The sequence below is a fragment of the Leucopleurus acutus genome, assembly GCF_964270905.1.
Source record: "Leucopleurus acutus genome assembly, chromosome: 12".
Lineage (NCBI taxonomy): Eukaryota > Metazoa > Chordata > Mammalia > Artiodactyla > Delphinidae > Leucopleurus > Leucopleurus acutus.
The window spans coordinates 81,249,284-81,266,759 of NC_139154.1; the positions used below are offsets into that span (position 1 = coordinate 81,249,284).

At 33.8% G+C, this 17,476-nt stretch overlaps 1 protein-coding gene across 6 annotated transcripts in view; it reads left to right on the plus strand.

The window, feature by feature from the left end:
* EHBP1 (EH domain binding protein 1) overlaps positions 1-17,476 on the plus strand; it is a 536,766-nt gene that overhangs the window by 478,984 nt on the left and 40,306 nt on the right. For 5 of the 6 annotated variants that reach the window (XM_082851650.1, XM_082851649.1, XM_082851648.1 and 2 more), the window contains 4 exons: positions 6,508-6,632; positions 9,041-9,179; positions 9,353-9,459; positions 12,140-12,263. In XM_082851650.1, coding sequence (XP_082707776.1) covers positions 6,508-6,632; positions 9,041-9,179; positions 9,353-9,459; positions 12,140-12,263 — 495 coding nt within the window. Of the gene's footprint in view, positions 1-3,262; positions 3,368-6,507; positions 6,633-9,040; positions 9,180-9,352; positions 9,460-12,139; positions 12,264-17,476 lie in introns of all 6 variants that reach the window. The other variant, XM_082851653.1, reaches the window with a different exon arrangement.

Below are 17,476 nucleotides of genomic sequence, written 5' to 3' on the forward strand. Positions count from 1 at the left end.
AACCTGAGCTGTATGGGAGATCAATTTTTACTTTTCCCCTTCCCAAATAGTAATCCTTTTATCTAAGGTTAACAATACATATATAAACATTGAGTTAACCCACTCAGCATTACTGGTGAGTGGTAGTATAGATAGAGATTTCATTTAGCCGGGAAATAAAATGAATGGCACCTGTTTAACATCACACAGGAGCCTGGCACTGTGTAAAGGGGTAATGAATATCCCACTGCATAACCCCAGGACCTGAAGTACCAAGATCCAACCACAGTTCCAGACTTAGCTTCTTTTCATAGCAGTGCTGTCCTTCTAGTCACTGTCTGGAGAGTCATCTGCCTCACTCTTCCTCTCCTCAATATCCTTCCCCCAACCACCCAATATCCAGTTTGTTTTCAAGTCATACCCACTTCCAGTTCTTTTATGATAGGTTAAAGCTCTCCATACTACTTACCTGGAGGTTATAACAGTCTCCAACTTGGATTTCCTGCCTCCAGCCTTTGTGTGCTAGAGTCCAACATCTTACTCAGCAATCTCGCATGAAGGATGCTGTCACGTGGCTCCAGGGATTGCACTGCCATTTGCAATCCCTGGACCACTTTTTCTTTCACATATGAAGGCATATCAGAATGTAAGCGAGAGTGATATTTTAGGACTAACACTGGAGCTAGTCTAATTTATATAAAAAAAAACCCATAAGCTTCAGCGCTTATATTACTAGTAATTATTTTATACATATTTCACAACTGATTACCATGAAACACTGTGGTAAGAAACTGCTTATATAGACTGCTGTCTGTTAAACAGCACATTGCTGATCATGTTTGAACACAAATGTCTCTCCGTTCCTACCAAGTAAAATCTAAACTTCCTATCCTACCCTTCAATGCTCTCTGCAGTTTTACCTTTCAAGTCTTACCTCCCGTTATTTCCCTTTAAGTATGCTTGAGCAAAATAGAGCTATACCATTCTTTGAACATAACCTACCCTTTCCTGCTCTCATGCCTGTAGTGCCCTTCCCTCAATTGTACTTTTTGAAATCCTGTACATTTCTGAAGACCCAATTTAAAGGTTACTGCTTCCAAAAAATAATTCCTGGTGCTACTGGCAAAGAATAATCTTTCCTCCCTGAATTTGCTCTATACCTTATTTTTACCCCATAACACTTAACTGTCCTACATGGTATTTTAGTCATTTGAATGTATAACTTTAAGGTGGAATAAATGTCTTATACAACTTGGTATCTCTTCAACATCTAGCAGTGTTTTGTAAATTGCAGATCTGGCATACAGTAGAAGTTTCTTGAATAAATAAATGAATGAATGTTTAACTTTTTGTTTTCACTCTATATTAATTCTGGTCAGTAGTAACCAATAAAGGCTGGTTGCAGCAACAAAGTACTGTACTCTAAGAACTATTGGTAGTAAACTATCTCTGATAAGAGGAAGTGTTCTGAACACTTACTTGGCACTCAGGAAATATCTGTTAATTCATTTCCCTTTACTACAAAATTATTTAGAGAAGAATTTTTGAGGATAATGAAGATGAAGGTGCTGACTTTTTTGAAATTAGTCAAGTAGTTGTACTAAGCACAGTTGATTAGAAAAGCTCTGTCAACTGATTGTACTTAAATAATATAGCCAAGTATAATACCTTAGCGATTTGAAAGCATTTAGCAGTGCTTTTCCCCTGGGGGCATTTCTCATTCTTTTTCTCTGTGTTGTATTGTTCTAAATGGCTTACATAGTACATAGGAAGTCTTCAATAAATGTAAACTATTATTAATATTAATGCTCATAGTAAATATTTACTTGGGAAGCCTAAAATCAAACACAAAGCTCTACAGGGAAAAGGACAAATATTGAAGGTTTAAGCCAAAGCTATAGAATTTAGTATTTCTCAATTGTAATAACCTTTGGAACACCTCATTATTAATAAAAGTTGCCCTATGAAAAATAAACTGTTGAATAGTAGGGATATTCTTCAACTCCCAGGGCTAGACAGATATTTCTCCAAAAGGTACATTGCCTGTCAATAGCAGAATTTAAAGCTTAACTTCTAATATACAAGTCAAATTATTGCTATGACTTTTTAAATGTATAATATTCAAAATTACTTAACCAATTTTATCACTAGGGTTTAAAATGGAAAAATATGTAATAGAAATCTTTTTAAAAATGATACCATTAATTAATTATGACCTAAGACGTTTTACTAAGTGTATAAAAAATAGTGTGATTACCTTATTCCCATGTATTTAATTTTGAATAAGAGGTCTTTCTACCAGCTTTATGTCTTCCAAGATGTACTGTCTTAATTGTTTCTGAACTTTCTTTTGTATAAAGGTACTGTCTATTCTCGTCTCAATCTTGTCTCTTAATTCATCCATAATGCTTTTGATAATATTTCACTAATAGCACAAAAGCATTCAAGTCTTCATGCAAATGATTTAAATATAGCTACAAGTTTATAAAGAATGAGTTGTTTCCTTATACATTTATATCTAATAAATGATAAAAATGTGAAATTTAGAAACGTTATTTGATGACTTTGTTACCAAACCAACTTTTTTTTTTAATATTTTTATTTGTTTGTTTGTTTGTTTTTGGCTGTGTTGGGTCTTCATTGCTGTGTGCGTGCTTTCTCCAGTTGCAGCGAGCGGGGGCTACTCTTTGTTGCGGTGCGCGGGCTTCTCATTGTGGTGGCTTCTCTTGTTGCTGAGCATGGGCTCTAGGCGTGCGGGCTTCAGTAGTTGTGGCACGCAGGCTCAGTAGTGTTGTGGCTTGTGGGCTCTAGAGTGCAGGCTCAGTAGTTGTGGTGCACGGGCTTAGTTGCTCCACAGCATGTGGGATCTTCCCGGACCAGAGCTTGAACCCGTGTCCTCTGCATTGGTAGGCGGATTCTTAGCCACTGTGCCACCAGGGAAGTCCCCCAACTTTATTTTTGTATACTGTTATTAGAGATTACCAGTAGATTACATTTTTAAACATAGGGATTCAAGGACCTCAGTGATTCAGAGACAGCATGTGACAAATTGTCAAAATTTTTGCATCTGCTTTGGTGTGACAATTCATCTTTGACATATGAATGTAAAATACAAATGGTAATCCAGTAGTGAAAAAGTAGCTTAAAACTGATTTCTTAACTTGCTCATCTGTGTCAGACCTGAATTTGAACTGTTACAATACTAATGTTTTTCCTTAGTGTTTCTAACAAATGATATAAAATAGAAATAATATACTAACATTATTGCTACATTTTCCTACAGATGAAAATGATAAAGTTGAGATAGATACTAATGAGATTTCCGAAGGCTTTGTTGTAGGAGGTGGAGATGAACTTACTAACTTAGAAAATGACCTTGATACTCCCGGTAATTTCAGATTATAAATACTTTGTGTCCTGCTGCATGGCAAACTCTTATATTTTTATTGTAACTGTTTATTAACTATTAAAACTGTTATGTTTTTATTATTATCTCATTAATAATGATAATAAGTTCTTTTAGTAGTTTTATTACATCTTACGCCCTCACAAATCATTTAGCTAAATCTACTTTCCATCAATTTTATGTTATTATTTTGTTTTAGGCTTAATGTTAAAATTAGCAATAAAATTGAAATAGCAAATTTTAGTTTTTCTCTTATTACTAAGATTCACTTTTATATTTTATGTTATATGGGACAATTTGTAGACATTTTATGATTGGTTCCCTTCTCAGCCTAAATATTTTGTTGTGATGTTGTAAGGTATAGATGTAGTACCTATGGAATGCTTCAAATGTAAATCTAAACCATGGATCAGATTTTCTGATTTGGTTTGGAATTGATAGCCTTAGTGGTAATATTATTTTATAAATTTTGTGCTTACCTTAAATATTTAAATATTACTACTAATAAATTATTTTATACATAATAACTAATCACAATAAAACTCTTTGAAAACTGCTTATATAGATTACTATTAAATTCATCTCATATTGTATATCAATAAATATTATACCGATAATCACATTTGCAATTGAACTTCTGAGTTATTGTATAAAATATAAAGATACTTGCTGATGGTTAAGTAGATGAGTGTTCCATATATACTACCTTTATAAGTCAGCAGCAGGTAGCTTTGTATATGTGAGAGGTTCCATAAATACTTATTGAATTGAATTCTTATAGCAATAAAAAGTCTTTGGTAATCTTTTTAAACTTAAAGGTAAGAAAGTGAAATCCCTAATATTTATCTTTTCCTGTAAAAAGCTACAGGGAGGGAGAGCAGGTATTCTTCCCAGCCCTGGCATGTCCTTGCAATCCTAACTTGCTTTGTTTCTTCGCTATTTGAAATCATGCTGTTACTTCTCCAAGAAACAATCAAACATGGTCTTCCTAACTATAGAGAGCACCCAAAAAAATCTGTGTCTTTTGTCAGTAGCTCCTTCATGGTCTAGTATTAAATAATACTTTTACTAGATACAGGTCAGTATATTTATAATTGTACAAGTCCAGGAGAATGCTGATATTTAAGGAAATTTAAAAAAAAATTAACCCCAAATTAAAACTGCGTTTTACTTATTTCTATTTAAAATACTTTAGAACTTGGATAAGTTTGATTTTTCTTTTTGAAAAAAATTTTTGTTGTTGCTTACCCACCCTCTCACCACAACCACCATCAAAGTCTTTAGTAGAAACCGGTATCATCTCTTTACCACGGAGGGCATCCAGAAGTACAGAATTAAAGCCTTAACATTTGATTCATGGAAGTATAAAATCAGTGACAATAAGTGGTACATATTTCCTGATTTAACAGTAGATTAAGAAGACAGGAGAAATTAGCCCTTTCTTGGGTAAGGTAAAGAGAATTTTCTAGTTTTAGTTATAGCAACTTTGTGGGGTATTTTAATGTATTTAGAGGTTGGTTAATATTAGGCCTAACATTAGGCTTGATTCTTGTCCTTCTTAAAAACACTCTTCCTACTTTTTGTATACCTAAAAAGAAAACACATCTCAGTCCTCCTGTTTTTGGAGTTAAGTAATATATTGTTTACAACTCTCCAGCATGCCAATAAGTGTTGGCGAGTGCATAGGACAGACTTTCCAATTCAGACTATGGTTTATTTCATGGCAGTAAGAAATAGGAATGCAAACTGGAATCTGGAAGCATGTAGCATACATTATGGTTTTTTATCCTGGCTTTATTTTCCTCAAAATTCTTTTTTTAATATGTATATAAAAGTCATAATTTTTTAATAATAAGTTGTTTAATCTTTATCTTGATTTGACCATAGTTCATCAGATATTGTTTAAAAGAGAAGCCTGGCAATATAAACTGACCAATTTGCATGAAAGTAATGATAATAGCATTTATTAAGAGTCTTATAATTAGAAAACTTATTAATCTTTATGAAAAATATCATTCATCAAATGGTTGGCATGTCTTTTATAATCATTTTATTAAAGACTTGCTTTGAGTGAATGTTTAAATAGAATTATTTGTTTCCATTCTCTTCTGAGCTATTTTATTAAATAAAGATTAATTTACTTGCTAAAAATAATTTGAAATTGTTTGTTTTTAAAGTTATAGCTATTTTGTATTTATTTTAAATTTCTATCCATATTTCACACATTCCAAAATGTGATAATCTTTATTGTACTTCTGCCCTCTAATTAGAAGGTATTTGTAAACATATACCCTGTTTCAATGCTGGGTATATATGTATACCCATAAACATTGGAACACTGGATTCTAACAGTGTGTACATGACTGTCTAAGATCATCTTAAGAACTTAATATGGCATTATATGTCTAAATTTAATATACTAGAAGAATTGAAACAATAAAGTAATATAATTTTTAATCAAATGTGTTACCTCTGTTAAGTACCTACTTTGTAATACCTTGTTTTATTATGTACAACCTATACAGTTGCTAATATAAATATGTACATCAAATATGGGCTTAAGTTTTCAGGTAAGCATAGCTGCTATTAACTATAGAATAACTAAATAGTCTTTAGGCATGTTGACTATATTCTTTAAGGGAACTGATTTTGGGGAAAAGTACATATACATGCATGTATATCATAAACACACACACACACACACACATACACACACACCCCGGAATATATGCTAAGAGACTAGATTTTATTTATTCCCACCACAAAAAAGAAATGATAATTTTGTGACATGATAGAAGTGTTAACTAATGCTATGGTGGTAATCATATTGCAATATATAAATGTATCAAATCAACACATTGTACATCTTCAACTTACACAAGGTTACATATCAATTATGTCTCAATTTTTAAAAAGGGAATATAGTCAATATCCCTAAAGACTACTTAGTTATACTATAGTTATATGGTATGCAGTATAGTTTATGTATACATACATACATATATATATAAAGAGTTCTCTTTTTTTAATATAGTAATATTTTTATGAAGTCCTTTAAATTGATAGCCTACACATCTAAATGCATCTCATACAGTTATTCATAGTATTTGCATATTTAACAGAACAAAACACTAAGTTGGTGGACTTGAAGCTGAAGAAACTCCTAGACACTCAGCCACAGGTGGCAAATTCACCTTCCAGCGCTGCTCACAAAGCTATAACTGAAAGTTCAGAGCAAGACATTAAGGTAAATCTTACTTGTTTAAAATATTTGACTTAGTATCTGTGTATTCTAATTTCCACTGGCACTTCATAATCCTAAAGTCAGTTTCTTACCAAATTCTTCACATCAAGATTAAGATATACAAATTTTTATTAAATAGCCAATAAATTAAATACCAGTATGGTAATCAGTATTCAGGTACTGTTTTTCAGATAAACTACTACTTTAAGTTGATATGTCAGTAAAAGTAAAAACTATTCTTGACTTCTGTATGCATTTGTATTTTGCTAACGAGAATATTGCTAAGAGAATTCTAGCATATTCTATCATCTTCAGCCTTTGACCTGTTAAGATAAATTAATTCCTGAAGATGGTATGTGATTGAATATAAATTTTTAAGATACTTGCATGTGCTTTGTGCCAATATAAATCTTACCTTGTGTAAGATTTTAGCCAAAATGCAACATTATAAGATGATGATGATAATGATGATGATTTGTAGTATTTATATTATCCCCACTCAAGCCATCCCCCCTTTTCCTTGCACTGTATCGTTAATATTTCTCTAGCTTTAGGGCATTTCTAGTCTTGTATAACTTTTTCACCCACCTGCGGACTATGGGGACTGCCCTACTGACTGAAAGGATTTCCTTCCCCTGACACAGAGATGCTTTGAAGTCCCAAAACAATGACTTTCATTGCTTTTCCCTTATACTGTCGGTTTCTATAAATTGGTGATGAAAGTGTGTGGCAGCACCAGAGGACTTTTGGTCACTGTCTTTGAACAAAAGGAAGCCTGGATCAGGTCTGATTTTTTGCGTTCAATTTAGCTTTCTGCACTGGATTTAATGCAGAATGAAGCTGGACTAAGAATAATACAATGGATTGAAAAGGCTAACTGAATTAGTGGGTTTAGAGGAATACATTTGTAAAGTGGCAGAAGTCCCTAGTCATAAAAAGGTTTCTTAAGATGGGATTTGCTGGCTAATCGCACTGATATTTTAGCATGTTGCCAGGCCTCAAAAAATTTAGCCGTGTTTGTTTATTTTGGTAAAGACTTGAGTTTTAGACTATTGGGCAGTTATTATGATAACAGTAGAATACACACTTTTCTTAAACAAACAAACAAATAAATAAAAGCCATAATTGTTTCTATCCTAGCTACATAGCTAGCATATTAATAGCATGATACTAATAATAAATATATAACTTAAAAAAATAAGACAGAGGTATTTTCGTTCTCAAGGTTTAATTATCTAAATAGATGCAGTTGTTTTTGCTTTCCAAAAAGCTCTTAAATGTAGTTATTTTCAAACTTATTCCAACAAAATGTGTGCTTTAAACAGCTTGTCTTTGTATGGATCTTTTTAGTTCAGATTTTTTAAATGGTGCTTATAAAGAACATATAGAGTCCATCTGTTCTCTTGAAGCTTTCAGCATTGATTTAGGGTTTTATTTTTTTAATAAAATGCAGTTTACACATTTATAAATGAGGCATTCTGTGTTTGTGGAAAAGGATAAACTGTTACCTTCCCTTGAGGATTCTGTATCCCAGGCCTCCTTGAGGCTAGAGAATAGGCCATTGGAGGACTCCCTCATTACTGATTGTCTCAATGCAGAGGAAGGGCAAAGTCTTGGTAGCTTTTGATAACCAGTTTCAGCATTCAGCAGGCTTAGCTATTAGTCATGCATCTTAGCCTTTCCCTATTTACTTTCAAAACACTTAATAAAAATAATAAAGATTAGGTATAAAATGAAATATTTGTTTGGTACACAGCACCACGGTATCTGCGGCTTCCACACACTGCAGTGGTTCAGTCTTCTGGGATATTTCTTGTTGATAGAACCATTTGAATTTGTTACCAGTATTAACATAGGAAGCTCTGGAAAAGATAATTGTAGTTTCCTTAGCTGTAAAGGGCTTACTTACAAATCTGGCTTTGGAAAGTTATAGCTGATGAAATGCAGTTCAGTGGGGTAGTGTTATAATCCTACCTTTTAGCCTTCATCCAGCATTAGTGGTTTATCTCAATGGGCATAAAATTAGAAACTAGTTCTTCTTGTCATACAAGTCTGTGGGACTGTACAAACAGATGGGGCAGAATAGTGGGGCTGTGGTGGTGGGGCGGTGGTAGACAGAGGCAATGTGGCTTTTAAATGATACATATCAGAAGAAGACATGGGAGTTTGCAGTATCTAATGAATCAGAGTTATCAAGAATGATCCTCCATTTAAACCATGTCTCCCAAAGGTTTCAGTTACAGGCAACAGACCTTGCCGTTGAGCTATTTAGAACATCTCTTTATAGTCCTTTTTTCTTTCAAAACGTTTCTAAGTTGGCATTATCTTAAATCAGTAAAACTTGTTTTACTAATGTGTAATTTCACATTTATAAGATCAGGACTCTCTTACCACATTTGTTTCACTTTTAGAATGGCACAGAAGATCTCCGGACTGAGCGATTACAAAAAGCAACAGAACGATTTAGAAATCCTGTTGTGTTTAGCAAGGATTCTACAGTAAGAAAAACTCAACTTCAGTCTTTCAGTCAATATGTTGAGAATAGACCAGGTAGGAACACTTTTTTACATGTTTTCCCATCTTATGATTTAACAATATTTATGCATATATATATATATATATATATATATATATATATATGGAAGCTGATAATGTAAATCCACATTTCAATACACAAATATCAAGCTTTATAATAATTTTACATGTCTTTCCCTTTTTTTAAGAGATGAAAAGGCAGAGATCAATACAGGAAGATACAAAGAAAGGAAATGAGGAGAAGGCAGCAATAACTGAAACTCAGAGGAAGCCATCAGAAGATGAAGTGCTTAATGTATATTAATTTTTTGTGTGGTTTCATGATTGCTGATAATTCCAAACTGTATGTGGAAATAGTGCCTTTATTTGTTAAAATGAGATGTTAGGTTTTTTAAGATGTCAATCTCCAGTGCATTCAAAGCAGAGTGAGAGGGGTGCACTGTTGAATTAGTCTGCAGTGTGGTGATAATTGTCAGATAAAAAAAATGAATTTTTCAGAGTTCCACAGCCCCAGCTTCCTTGAGACATTTCCATCAGGGCACTTCCCATAAAGAGATTCCAGTATTGATCTACTGGGAGGATTTTAATTATTACAATAGCAGATACCGCAGAGCTGCAGTTAGAGGGAAAAGTCACATGAGACCTGCTAGAATTTCTCAGCCAACCCATTTTGTTGGCTTGGGTTAATGGGTGTTCAACCTTTCCATTATCCAGATCAGCCGTGAATTACTAGCTGAATGATGTTTGCATTAATATAATATATATGGTAATTTCTTCACTTAATTAACGGGGAGGTTCAGCTCAGTAGGGGTATGGGCTGATCATGTGTAAAATTGATTTGTGAGGGAAATATTTGATAGACCGCAGGGAGAAAGCTGCTTTTGATGGACAGCTGCGGGACAGAAGCAGGAAGAACAAGTTTTAACTTGAATTTTTGTCTGGAAGCATTGCTCTCTTTAATGGTGCTACTTTTTTTTATTATTATTATCTCCAGTTTGTGTAAATATTTTCTTTGTTTTTACTCTTAAAATTGTCTATTATGGATTTTAGAATCCTTGCAAATGTAGTCAGAGTTACAAACTACATTTTAGAGCTGTAAAAACTTCTCATTTTTAAGTTCTCGTTTTAAAGTTGTTTTACTAAAATCTGGCACGTCTTAATACATAGAAGAGCTAAGTGGTATATCCTGATGAAATATTTGGTATAATTTATAAGATACAGAATATTTGAGTATACTATATACTCACACTAAAGAAATCTGAGTATAAACTTTGTTACTATTTTTAACTGAACCAATCAGTACAAGCAATGAAGTTTACGTGTTGCTTATCACTTCTGTTTTCTTATATCTTTGTTACTTTTACTATGTTTGTTTTGTCCCTCTGGATGGAAATGAGAATAGTCCTTTTTGAAAATGCTCTGCTGTCTGACAGGTAGATACAAAAAGCATTCACCAGATTCCAGATTTTAAACCTACCATTAGCATTTATTCTGTTGTTATAGTTTTTCTATTTCATAGTGAGATGGAAGAATATCCTCTTTGTATGAATCTTTTAAAAATACAGTAACTTATTTTATCAGTCTATCCTGAGACATTATCAGTTTCATGATTTTTTAAAATATTTCAGCTTAAGTTTGTCAACTACCATAGTCAGTTTAACAATAAGCTGGTTTAAATTGAGTTCATGTGTGAGTACAGTTTACTGGTTCCAAAGATACATAAGTTATACATATGGTTAGACAGGTTTGTTCATTATGAGAATTCCAAAATATCCTCGTAAATAACGTAATTCTTGATTTTGTTTCTTGTTTAAGGAGTAACGAAAGATAATTCCTCATGGCTTCTTAGAGATTAATATGCTTCTAGGTAGGGAAGGGATTTGACACAAGAACGTTGTTCACATTTATTTCTCTGAATAAATATTGTAAGTGCTGATATTAGTAGTGGTAGTGGTGAGAGTAATCACTTAAGCAGTTCTGTAGTATTTCTCAGCTACTTAGGAAACTAACCCCTAGAAATGCCACAAGACAAACAAGCATTCCAAAGGAAGCTATAATTAATCAGTTTGGTACTATACCATGAATAACCCTGCCCCCTAACGATTTCAATTTGTAATAGGAAAATAAAAAGTAAGCCTATATTGGTACTTTATAATAGAACTGCTACTTCAAATAAAACTTCTAAGGATAATTTTTTTTAACATGCTTGGTTGTAAAAAGTAAAATTTCAGTTGAAATCCAAATTTGGTTAAATGGAAGATTAACCAAATCAGTGTACTGGTGGCATTAGATCCAGTGTAGCAAGGTTTGAAACCACCTGTCAAGTTAGAATTCGCAGCTACAATAATTAGTAATACATCAACAGAATGACATGTTAAAGTACAGAAGCCAGCTGGAGGGGAAACTGGAGATATTAGAAACTTCTCTTTTATCATTTTTTAAAAATACTTTAAATAGTATAGTTACTATGAAAAGAAGAAATGTATCTTTTTAATTTTATATTTTTGTAAGAACAAATCTGATTTTTTTCAGGATAGATTCTTTAAGAAGCAATTCCTTAGTTAAATTCCATTTTTATATATTACACTTTTGAATTAAAGATGTCATTGGTGTTTGTTTTGACAGTCACCAAGGGAAAATTATCTTCTATCCTTGTCCATGCTTAATCACTCTGACTCAACTCTAAGGAGAATTTTTTTCTTACTTAGTGTTAACTTTTTAAATCTGGCAAATCTGGGTGTTAAATTATAAATATAATACTAAACAGCCAAGATTTTCTCTATTTACAAAAGTTTTGCAATATATGTAATACATATGAAAATTTTTTGAATCACAGGGCGTTGCTTTTAGTTACTAAGAGTGATACTAAGGGCGTATTTGGTTCTCTAGGTAAGTGCTTTACTAAGTGTTTGTAGAAAGGAAAAATGCAACTTACAAGTGATTTTTTTTTCTTTCCTGTTTGTTCTCGTTAACAGAAAGGGTTCAAAGACACCAGTCAGTATGTTGTAGGAGAATTGGCAGCACTAGAGAATGAGCAAAAGCAAATTGACACCCGTGCCGCGCTGGTGGAGAAGCGCCTTCGCTATCTCATGGACACAGGTACGGTGCCCAATTACACTGTAAACAGTTTTGGCAAATTGAGCGTTCACAAACTCTTATAGAGTTTTGGAAGTGTGAATCTTTGAAGCCTGAATGTTCAGCAGAACTGCCTTGAAAATAAAAAGGCTGCGATTTGCAGCCACCTCTCTGGGCCCTGGTGATAAGAGTGCCTTCATGGGAAGTGATAACTCGCCCTGATACCGTGTGAGCCAGCACTATTGAACAGTGTGCTCATCCATGCAGGGTTGGAATACACATCTGTGCCTCATTGATATGCCACTGCTTAAAAAAAAAGTAAGATCTTCACTGTTCTACTGATTCATTGGGAAAAAAAAAAGATTTGGCCAGCTAAAGCCATGTACTGCATGAAACAGAGCACTATGCATAGGGGACATCTCCACGGACTAGATCACTGAAATTTGAGAATACTATCTGGTTACTGATGCTCCACAATTTTTTTTCAAGAGAACGGGTTTTTAAAAGTCTGTAATACTTTGTGTCACAGTTGCATTTGAAAGGATTAAGGTATATAGGAAGGTTTGTAAAAATGGTTTAGAGCAGCAAGTTAGCTCCTAACCAGAGGGTAGATTGGCATTTAATGCTGACTGCCAATAGTGATTGAATAGATCTAAGTGTACAGTAAGCTATTGGAAAAAAAAAAAAAAAAAACTGTATGTGTGTATATTTTAAAGAAATATATTTCTTTAAAATATATGTCTATACATATATGTTTCTTTAAAATCCTGCTCCTACAAAAGGGGTAAAAATGGGAAATAAATTCAAATCATTCATGCCAAATTAAAAGTACACTATATTAAGTAAAAAAATGTGAAAATGTAAGTGGAAAATCTATTCCTTTAATCTAATTAATTGCTTTAATTTTATGGCAGTGTTAAAGTAGATTAGTAAAGTAGATTAGTAAATTAGTAGTAGATTAGGATTGGAAAGCTTTCTTGAACTTTTTCTTCTCTATTTGCCAAAGATGTATTTATAATTAAAGAACTCCTCCAGAAATAAGCATTTATATGGGACATTTGAAAATTGCCTACATTAGTGAAATCAGAACATACTAGAATCTGAAGAGACCTTTGGCTTTATCTGGCCGGATTGGTTTCAAGCTGTGTTCTGTGGAGACTTTAGGGCTTCTTCACAGACACCTTGGGGCTGGTAGGACAATAAGGGAGCAAGCAGATAGACGTCTGGGTTTCTCACCTTACTTCAAACAGAGTAGCTCTGAGTTTATTTATATGAAATAGCGGGCTTCTTGGATGAGTTCATTTAAAGAAAAGGTTCTACTGGTTAAAATTTAAAACGAAACAAAAAAAGGGTTTTTTTTATTTTTTGAAAACTATTACCTAAACTTCTCGTTATACAGAGGAGACAGAGGCACAGGAAAAGCTCAGTGCCACACAGATCAGTAAATGGCTGACCTTCAGCTAGCATGCAAGTCACCAGAACCCTATTATACCATACCCTATTATACCTGCTATGCCAGATTACCTAGATCATGTTTATCATTGCCCTAACAAGTTACATGTATGCTCATTCATATACATAGACTTCTGTGTGGATATGCCATAAACCAACACATGGCTTCACACTTGCATTTTTCCTTTGGTCTCTGAAGGGTTTTGAAAATATTATGTTAACTATATTAAAAATGTAAATACTAGGTAGTGAAATTTCTGTAATACATTTTTAAATTATTTCCTTTATATATTTTAAGGAGACTTTTTTTTTTTTTAATTCTTTCAAGTAGAGCACCTTTCCTCTCTGTGTTGGATAAATTAGATGTTACTATAAAAGAGCCTTGTGTCACAAGAGAAAAAGCTAGAAATTCTGTTTCCTTTCCTTCTTTCACACTTGGGGCCTGATTTATTGAGGGTTCTAACCAAAATAGACTCAAGTTCTCCTCCCCATACTACATATTACCAGTGAAGCTTTATAGTGGCCCCAACTAGAGATCATTTATCATCTGAAAGACAGTCACGGACTACAGATTGATTCTAGAATCTCTTCAGGGCTTTATATTCCATACTACACAGGACAGAATCTAGTCTAGACTGGATCTGCTAGACTTGGTTCCCCAACTTGATAAATGCCGAGAATCCCCCTGGATCGTATTGAACCTCCTCCAGCTCAAATAATGGTCTCCCAAGATTTGCCTAAAGCCTGGGTAACAACTGAAGTAAAAGATAAGATGTTAGGAAGGAAAAGCATATATTTATTCATCCTTTTCCTTTTTGGGGTTCCCATACTTCCAACTTTTCATTTATTATAGAAGCTAGTACCTTTTCTCTGGTATCTTAGAGTTTTTGTGTACTTTCTGAATCTCAGCCTTAGAATTAAGCAGAGCAGATAGTATCATATTCTTTACATGATAAAACTGAGCCTCAGATTGGGAAAATGGCTCATATAAGATGGCCTAATTACTAACGGCTGAGTTAGGGCTTGTACCCAAGTTTTTAGGTTTTCTATCTCTTGAGACAGTTCTCTTTTCCCACTACGTCTTTTTTTATAGCAAAAGCACACTTTATCAGCTATTTCAATTTTTATATACTTGTAGGTACTGACTATATACAATTTTTAATTGTATTGATTTGAAATTCATGTATAAAATTAACCATTTTAAAATGTAGAATTCAGTAGCATTTACTACATTCACAGTATTGTACAATCACCACCACTATTTCCAGAGTTTTTCATCACCCTAAACAGAAACTCTGTACTCATTAATTCCTCATTTTCTCCTCTCATGGTCCCCTAGGACTCGCTAATCTACTTTCAGTCTCTCTGAAATTGTTTTATTCTAGATATTTCATATAAGTGAAATCAAACAATAGTTATCCTTTTGTATCTGGCTTCTTTCACTTATTATAATATTCTCAAGGTTCAACCATATTGTAATGTACCACTACTTTATTCCTTGTTGTGGTTAAGTAATATTTCATTGTATGTATATGCCACATTTTGTGGAGTCATTCATCCATTGATGGACACTTGGGTTGTTTACACCTTCTGGCTACTATGAACATGGTCTAAAAGCATCTCTTTGAATCCCTGTTTTCAGCTTTGGGGGTTATATACCTAGAATTGGAATTACTGGGTCATATGGTAATTCTCTATTTTGTATTAAGGAATTGTACTCAATTTTAAATGGGTGTGAAGTTTATTTAGAAGTTGATTTGTGGAATTGAAGAATACATTTTCCAAAAGAAGCACTGTTATAAGCATCCACAGGCCAGACAAACCCACAAAAATCTATTAATTTAAAATGTAACTAAAATAATACTAATAGTTACATTAGACCTGAGTCCTAGGTTCCCAGGGTTTGAGCAGCTCTAGATTTTAAGCACCAATCCCTTTAACACTGAAGCTCTTGCATCTTGAGAGAGGATAGTAGGGACTGGATGGTGGCCTAGACTTCTGGGCATTTCTCCTGGCATGTTGGGAGAAGACTCTAGCAAGAAAGTAGCAAAGGATTGTAAGAGAGAGCCTCAGTGGGTCCTGCAGCAAGTGGGTCCCTGGGGAGGTACCAGGGATGAGAATGGCAATGACAGGGGAAGGGCTGGAAAGATCCCAACATTCATTTAGGGGAGAGGCATCTGTGTCAGAGTCAGCTCAGCTGTGGAGATTTATATGACTGGTCCCTTCTGAAATTGAGTAATCCTAAATCAGTGGTAGTTTGAATATTAAATAACAATACTGTGTGTGAGAGAGAGGGCACGTGAGTATCTTCTGCCGTCCTGTCTTAGGATCTATAATATCCTCATGCAAATACTAGAGAACTTTTTTCCATCAGTTCTGACTGTTTTGTGGGTTTTGTTTTTGTTTTTCTTTTGTAATTGTTGCAGAGGAGGAATTTTTAAATTTCTAGCACCTAAAGTTTGTAACAATTACTTCTTTGGGGACACTAAAGCTTATTAGTTAGAAACATGCATGTGTTCCAGGCTGACGTTTTGTATATAAGTATAGGGCTAATGAATCTGTACCAGCAATGTTGTTACCCTTGCAAAAATGGAGTTTATAATGGAAATGTTGATGGGCCCTTTTACTAAAGTGCTGCAAATAGTGTTACTATAATGAATGGTGTTTCTTTTCCATTCCTGATCTGTTTTCATTTGATGGTTATCAAACTTTCTTACTGTAGAACTGTAGTGTTTAAAACTAATGATTTGTGGGGTTTTTTAAGTGACAATATTTTATTTATATTTTGAGTGTAAACATTAAACATTCTGAGGGGAAAATTGCAATAAAATTGCATTTTCTGGCTTTATAACCTTTAAACACTGAATAAAATGATCATGATAACCTTCTTAAGTTCCTGGGCCACAAATACTGATTCCATAGCGTTTTGTAGACTAACCACTACAAAAACTTAGCAAATGACCATTTAAAAATATTAAATATACTCAGGGAAAAAAGAATGAAAAGAAATAACTTTCCTATACATTCCTCAGAATGTCTCTTTACCTCAACCTTTGAAGAGTCAAATGTGGTAAACATTAAAGCTGCTTTAAAGCAGGGAATTGGGCCCACAAAAAAAAAAAAAGTAAAATTTTTGACTTGTTACTGGGAACCTTTCTCTTTGAATCTCCAGAATTACCCATTATCTTTACCTAGAGATAACAATAATGGTCAATATTTATTACATGCTGCTTGTATGTCTGGCTTTATGGAAAATGCTTGACATACATTATTTCCTTGTCTCTCACAATGGCCCTATGAGATAGGTTCCATTTAATAACTGGGACTGTTAATGATCACATTTTTTAGTGAGGAAACTGAGGCTTAGATAAGGAAGTAGCTTGCCCAATTCACATAGTTCTCAGGTGGTGGTACCAGGAGTCAAACCCAGTCTGAGGGCTCTGGAGCCCAGCTTCCAGACACCACATAACGTGGTCTCTCCTTCATCTCTCATCTTAGAGGTGAACTTCTGGTTTCCCTGGGGTCTTATTACTAATTCTTTGTACCTTTTTATCACCATTTCATGATTTATAATTAGTAACTCAGAAGAAACAGATCAATATTCATTTAGCTTATGAAAAAAGTCACTTAACCAACCCATTTGGCCCATTAGAGCCCTAGCACACTCATGTTCCTCTTAATATTATTTCTCTTCTCTGGTCATCAGCATGTAATATACATGAAAATCAGGCTGTAAAACATCCTCATTTGGAATAATTAAAGAGATAAAAACAAGCTTCTCTTCA